This window comes from Harmonia axyridis, chromosome 3, assembly GCF_914767665.1.
Source record: "Harmonia axyridis chromosome 3, icHarAxyr1.1, whole genome shotgun sequence".
Taxonomy (NCBI): domain Eukaryota; kingdom Metazoa; phylum Arthropoda; class Insecta; order Coleoptera; family Coccinellidae; genus Harmonia; species Harmonia axyridis.
The window spans coordinates 45,486,006-45,493,657 of record NC_059503.1 but is presented as its reverse complement, the minus strand read 5'-3'; the positions used below and the strand labels follow the sequence as shown (position 1 = coordinate 45,493,657).

The 7,652-nt window shown below is 38.3% G+C and overlaps 1 protein-coding gene across 1 annotated transcript; it reads left to right on the top strand.

Annotated features, from left to right (window-relative positions):
• Window positions 1-1,675: 1,675 nt before the first annotated feature.
• On the top strand, window positions 1,676-2,942 carry LOC123676512. The gene is made up of 2 exons (XM_045612425.1): window positions 1,676-2,429; window positions 2,528-2,942. Exons 1-2 carry the CDS (start codon window positions 1,917-1,919, stop codon window positions 2,579-2,581), a joined length of 567 nt encoding a protein of 188 aa, XP_045468381.1. The 5' UTR covers window positions 1,676-1,916; the 3' UTR covers window positions 2,582-2,942.
• Window positions 2,943-7,652: the final 4,710 nt, after the last annotated feature.

The window sequence follows — 7,652 nt, the reverse complement described above, 5'->3', positions numbered from 1 at the left end:
TACCTCTTTTTCTATTGATCTGGTCATGTAGTTCACGAAAGTTTTTATTTGAGGAATCTGCGACGAATAGTTCAGGAGATATAACGATTTTTATAGAGAGATTGAATTTTCTCGAATTTTCCTTACCCCGGACCTTGAAAAATTGTGAAAAATCAAAAGATTTTTCTTGGTAATAAAATACCTCTTTTTCTATTGATCTGTTCACGAAGATCACGAAAGTTTTTATTTGAGGGGTCTGCGATGAATAGTTTAGGAGATATAACGATTTTTGTAGAGAGATTGAATTTTCTCGAATTTTCCTTACCCCGGACCTTGAAAAATTGTAAAAAATTAAAAGTTCCTTCTTGGTGATAATATACCTCTTTTTCTATTGATCTGTTCACGTAGACCACGAAAGTTTTTATATGAGGGGTCTGCGACGAATAGTTTAGGAGATATAACGATTTTTATAGAGAGATTGAATTTTCTCGAATTTTCCTTACCCCGGACCTTGAAAAATTGTAAAAAATTAAAAGTTCCTTCTTGGTGATAATATACCTCTTTTTCTATTGATCTGTTCACGTAGACCACGAAAGTTTTTATATGAGGGGTCTGCGACGAATAGTTTAGGAGATATAACGATTTTTGTAGAGAGATTGAATTTTCTCGAATTTTCCTTACCCCGGACCTTGAAAAATTGTAAAAAATCAAAAGATCTTTCTTGGTAATAAAATACCTCTTTTTCTATTGATCTGTTCACGTAGATCACGAAAGTTTTTATTTGAGGGGTCTGCGACGAATAGTTTAGGAGATATAACGATTTTTGTAGAGAGATTGAATTTACTCGAATTTTCCTTACCCCGGACCTTAAAAAATTGTAAAAAATTAAAAGTTCCTTCTTGGTGATAAAATACCTCTTTTTCTATTGATCTGTTCACGTAGACCACGAAAGTTTTTATATGAGGGGTCTGCGACGAATAGTTTAGGAGATATAACGATTTTTATAGAGAGATTGAATTTTCTCGAATTTTTCTTACCCCGGACCTTAAAAAATTGTAAAAAATTAAGAGTTCCTTCTTGGTGATATTATACCTCTTTTTCTATCGATCTGTTCACGTAGACCACGAAAGTTTTTATATGAGGGGTCTGCGACGAATAGTTTAGGAGATATAACGATTTTTATAGAGATTGAATTTTTACGGTTTTTTCCAAAAATTTCGACTTCAAATTTCTCCTAAACTATGGGGACTACGGAAAATCGGTGAGCAGAGTGGGTATTGGCAGTTCATGATTATTCGAATTCCACTCACGTATGACAATATTTGAGTCGAAGAATTTTCTCGAATTTTCTCGAATTTTCCTTACTCCGGACCTTAAAAAATTGTAAAAAATTAAAAGTTCCTTCTAGGTTATAATTAACCTCTTTTTCTATTGATCTGGTCACGTACATCACGAAAGTTTTTATTTGAGGGGTTTGCGACGAATAGTTTAGGAGATATAACGATTTTTGTAGAGAGATTGAATTTTTACGGTTTTTCCCAAAAATTTCGAATTCAAATTTCTCCTGATTCGCGAGTCTACACCCACGGTGTTTGCATCGTTCTTTGGTGGCTACCAATTGAATGTACCTAATTACGAAATAAGTGGTTATCAACGAGTGTGCTATAATAGTATACGTAAGTGGTACTCACTTTGAGTTACTTATCAAAAATTTGAGAGACTTTTTCTACCCCGACTTCGTTTGTAAACAAACGAGTTTTTTCCCACTTTATTCTGTCAGCATATACACACGGCTGATAGTATAAACGGATTATTCACTGCCTATTAATAGGCAACCAATAATACATTATGATGTATATAAAACTACATATACGCTGATAGTTAACACCTAAATACAAACTTCAAACCGAACACTCTTGAGTACAAGGGTGTTAAGCATGGCATCCAAGAACCCTACTGAACACAATACAACAATGTCGAAAAACACTGAACATACAATGAGCTCCCAATCCTACGTAACTGCTGCTAAAACAATTCCAAAAATCAATTTTCCTAAAAGAGAACAAGCTATAGTGCTACATGCGGAGGACAACCTGAAACTATTCGACTACGTCCAGGCTATAGGTAACATTATCCAACCGAAAAATATCTGTTTCGCTTCCAGAATATCTAACAACAGGATCTGCGTATACCTAGCCAATATAGAACTAGTAGACCAACTTATCAAAACCCACCCAACTGTGACTATAGGTGACACAAATTTGAATGTAAGAAGGCTAGTTTCACCAACAAAGAGGATTGTGATTTCGAATATTTCACCATGCATCCCACACGATCTCGTAACAGAAGTCTTAACTGACATCGGACTACAATTGGCTTCCCCCGTTTCATTCTTGAAAGCTGGTATACCTGGAGATGAGTACTCCCATATACTCAGTTTCCGAAGACAAGTATATATTTTCCCCCCTAACGAGAATTACGAACTACAAACATCCACCTTAGTCCAATACGACGGTAACGAATATAGGATTTTCCTTTCAACAGACAAAATGGAGTGCTTTATTTGCCGCCAAACTGGCCACGTAGCATCAACCTGCCCTAACCCTCAAACAGTTCAAGTACATAACACCCAACCACAAACACAAGCCCCAACAAACTATGTTCAAGCTCATCATCCGTCCTCTACGATACCACAAGCGGGTGAGATTCCTGCTCCCAAGAGAGGACTCTCAGAGATCCTGTCATCTAGTGATCAAACCAGTCAACAAGAACCTACCACCGGGTCTGACCCTGTAAGTGAGAATTACATGCCGCCCCCACAAACTCCAACGAAAAGGATTCCCGATAACAAAAGAGTCAGGAAGAAGCGCAAAATAGAGGTACCTGAGGACCACGCCCTGAGCGACTCCACCAAAACTGCAATTTCAACTGCTTATCAAGAAAACCCAGAATCCTTCCATATACCCTATGATAACCTAATTGCGTTTCTTGAAAATTCTTATGGATGCCCTTCACCCTATAACGAAGCTGAAAAATTCACAACGAATGTAAAAGCACTACTACAGGACCTACATAATATTTACCCATACGTAGAAAGAGCAAGCAAAAACAGAATCACCAGAATTTCAAAGAAAATCAAAGAAAAACTTAAGGATGAAGAGATTGAAGTTGAAAGTCTCAATAGCCTTGACATAACTACAGAAGACGACGACCCTTCTGACAGTTCTTCCCAAATATCTACACAATAATAACCATCCACCTTCAAATTAATACAATGGAATTGCAAAGGGTTTTACCCACGACTAGAACGGATTCAACAACTTATCTCCGATACTCTTCCTGACATTCTATGCCTGCAAGAGACGAATTTCAAAACCAGTCATAATCCGTACCTAAAAAACTATTCAGGTCATCACTTCATCAGAAGAACAAACACCAGAGCTAGCGGTGGTGCAACTATATTCATCTCAACAGAAATTTACCACAGAGAAATCAACCTACATACCCCTCTCGAGGCCGTAGCCGTCACTACCTGGTGTCCCAAAAAAATTACTGTTTGCAACGTTTATATTCCGCCGAATCACAACCTCTCTTACTCCGAACTAACAGATCTCGTGAACCAATTGCCTACCCCTTTCATCATGGTAGGCGACTTCAATGCTCACAATACGGCATGGGGCTCAGAAACAACATTTGGTTAAGGAAGAGTGGTTGCAGATGTGATATCAGATCTCGACCTCAACATACTTAATACGGGAGAAAACACATATTTCGATGTATCAACCGGGAAATTTTCATCTATTGACCTCTCTTTGTGTGATCCTACTACAGCGACTCATCTCTCCTGGACCACTCTGGACAGTCTATATGATAGCGATCATTTTCCCATTGTTATAACAGATAGCATTTCCAACCCCTCAGATAACGTTATAAAGTGGAGAATGACCAGTGCTGACTGGGATTCCTACGCGGAAGAGGTGAACTCTCAAGTTACAGCTGCAGAATTCATGAATAACATAAATCAAGCTGTCCACCAATTCACAAACATCTTAATCTCAGCAGCGGAAAAACATATCGGACGAATCACAATAAAAACAAACAAGAAGATGGTCCCATGGTGGAATGAAGCGTGCAAACTCGCCGTAAAACAATGTAAAAGTGCACTGAACCGTTACAGAAGAACACAACATCAAGAAGACTTGGTAAATTTCAAAAAACTCAAGGCAGTCTCTAGAAGAATTCTTAAGGAAAGCAAACGAAAATCTTGGATGAATTTTGTATCTTCAATCTCTCCGAATACAACACCTGCTCAAGTTTGGACCAAAATAAAACAAATAAAAGGTCAGAATACAACCTACAACATTCCTTCCATCCTTGACGAGAAAGACGAACCCATCACTAAGAGTCAAGACATAGCAAATACGTTGGCGAAACATTATTTTGAAAAAACAGTTAATCAAGATATTCCACAACGCCCCAAGAAACAAGCGATGAATATAGGACAAACTGAAAAGACTATCAATCATCCCTTCACCTTACAAGAACTTAAATTAGCCCTTTCCTCTATGAGGAACACTGCAGCAGGCCCGGACGAAATTCCAATGATATTCCTAAAAAAACTGAAGGATGAGACACTGCCAAAACTACTGAAATTGTACAATAATATCTGGACAAGTCATCAATTCCCCAAACAGTGGCAACAATCACACATCATACCAATTAAAAAACCAGGCAAATCAAAACCCACTCCTAATGTATTCCGACCAATTTCATTGACCTGTACACTGTGCAAAGTTCTTGAGAAGATGGTCAATAGGAGACTGATTTGGTATCTGGAAAAATGCAATCTCTTACATCCCGCCCAATCAGGCTTCAGACAAAACCGCAGCACAACAGATAACCTCGTCATACTTCAAACAGAAATAGCTCACGCATTTGCAAACCAACAAGACCTTATAGCTGCATTAATAGACATCGATAGTGCCTTTGACACTACAAGTCGAGAAGCGATTTTGAACAAACTACATGATATCAAACTTGACGGAAATGTTTACTGTTTTCTGGAGAACTTTCTGACCGATAGAAGTTTCAAGGTGTTAGTAAATGGCAAGTCCTCCGACTCTTTTGTCACCCATAACGGCATTCCGCAAGGCTCAGTGTTGAGCACAACGCTATTTATACTAGCCATCAATGATATCTGTACCGTTATTGAGGCCCCAATCAAATTCATTTTATACGCCGATGACCTGCTTCTCTTCTGCTCGGGCAAAAGTACCAAAAGTACATGTAAACTTTTGCAACGGGCTCTGAATAGCATCACCACATGGGCTAAGACAATAGGATTCAATTTCTCTCCTTCTAAATCTAAACTAATCAAGTTTACTAGAAGACAACCTACAGTCCTACCACAATTAACGATATACGATGCACCCATAGAACTCGTTGATCACCTAGACTATCTCGGAATGACATTTGACCAGAAACTAACGTGGTCACTTCATATCAAGAAAATCAAAGGCTCCTGTATGAATACCATGAACATTCTACGAACATTGTCTCACCATCACTGGGGCTGTGACGAAGAAATACTACTCAAAATCTACAGATCACTCATTCGTTCAAGACTTGACTACGGCAGTATGCTTTATTCCACATCTAGCAAATCAAATTTAAAATTGCTCAACAGCATACCCAACACTGCTCTGCGTCTCTCCCTTGGAGCATTCAGATCCAGCCCATCAATAAGTTTACACGTTGAAGCACAAGAACTTCCGCTCAACTTTCGTCGACAGCAAACTCTCCTTACTTACATATCGAAAGTGTCTGCTCTTCCGAATCACCCAGTGCGACACCTGCTTGAAACTTCACAAGAGCCGCCTACTATGAAACCCATGACCTTGCTCTCAATTCCACAAATCGCAAAGCAAAACTTGAGGCCTATAGATGTTACCTTGACATCCCCCATTACGTTCCCGAAACACACCCCATGGTCTAGACACCACCCAAGGCTAAATACCTCTCTGCATAGACACACCAAACTGGAAACTTTGGGAACAATTCTTAAGCAACACTTATTTGAACTACTTGGGCATGAAAAGTTTGACGAAGAACTATACACCGACGCCTCCAAAGATGAGCAGGGAATAGCATGCTCGATCATCAATAAATCGAATGCCCCAGTGTCCTACAAACTCCCATCCATCTGCAGCATCCACACTGGTGAACTCTTTGCAATTTATAAATCTCTTTGCAGTTCTTTTATCCCAGGTCAAAAGCTCGCAATACTCACAGACTCTTTATCTTCAATTGAATCCATAGACAACATTTACTCGAAGAACCCTCTGGTACAGCAAATTCTAGAACGATGCCATACCCTTAAAGCGAAGGAGAATATTTCCACCACTATAATCTGGATCCCATCACATATTGGTATAACAGGAAACGAAGCTGCAGATCAGGCCGCAAATCAAGCACGAACTTCCGAACTTCCTGTGACCCAAATCCAACTTCATACAGACCTCAAAAATGCCATAAAGCTGAGATCCTTACAGGAATGGCAAGTCCAATGGGAAGGAGCTAGCACTGGACTGCATATGATACAACCCAAAATACATAATTCACCACAAATTAGTTTGGGCAGAAAAGACAAAACCGTAGTAAGAAGACTTCGAATAGGTCACACCAAGCTAACTCACAACTATCTGATGTCTTCAGAAAATCAACCCAAATGCGAACACTGTCACAATACTCGTCTAACTGTTGAACACCTACTATCCATCTGCCCATATTACGGAAATGACCGACGTCGACTTGGGCTGAGAGAGAATCTTGGAAATATCCTCAATTCTCAAAAACAAACTGAATTAGCTCTTAAATTCCTCAAAGAATGTCAACTTTACAATAATATATGAACTTGTATGATATATTCTCAAATTTTAGTTCTTTAAGCTTCGAATACTTAGATTTATATTTAGAATAAGTTAATGTGTACTGTACCTCGTGTCAATGACCTCGATGTCGAGACACGTTAATTCGAAATAAAAAAAAAAAAAAAAAAAAAATTTCTCCTAAACCATGGGGACTACGGAAAATCGGTAATCAGAGTTGGTATTGGCAGTTCATGGTTATTCGAATCCCACTCTCGCCTGACAATATTTGAGTCGAAAAATTTTCTCGAATTTTCCTTACCCCGGACCTTGAAAAATTGTAAAAAATTAAAAGTTCCTTCTTGGTAATAATATACCTCTTTTTCTATTGATCTGGTCATGTAGATCACGAAAGTTTTTATTTGAGGAGTCTGCGACGAATAGTTTAGGAGATATAACGATTTTTATAGAGAGATTGAATTTTCTCGAATTTTCCTTACCCCGGACCTTGAAAAATTGAAAAAAATTAAATGATCTTTCTTGATAATAAAATACCTCTTTTTCTATTTATCTGTTCACGAAGATCACGAAAGTTTTTATTTGAGGGGTCTGCGACGAATAGTTTAGGAGATATAACGATTTTTGTAGAGAGATTGAATTTTCTCGAATTTTCCTTACCCCGGACCTTAAAAAATTGTAAAAATTAAAAGTTCTTTCTTGGTAATAATATACCTCTTTTTCTATTGATCTGGTCACGTAGATCACGAAAGTTTTTATTTGAGGGGTTTGCGACGAATAGTTTAGGAG

Bases quoted from the DNA above. Each gene is read 5' to 3' on its own strand.
- LOC123676512 (XM_045612425.1), top strand. From the start codon at position 1,917: ATGGCATCCAAGAACCCTACTGAACACAATACAACAATGTCGAAAAAC. The intron at 2,430-2,527 runs GTATATATTTTC...TTCAACAGACAA, and splicing joins TACTCAGTTTCCGAAGACAA to AATGGAGTGCTTTATTTGCC.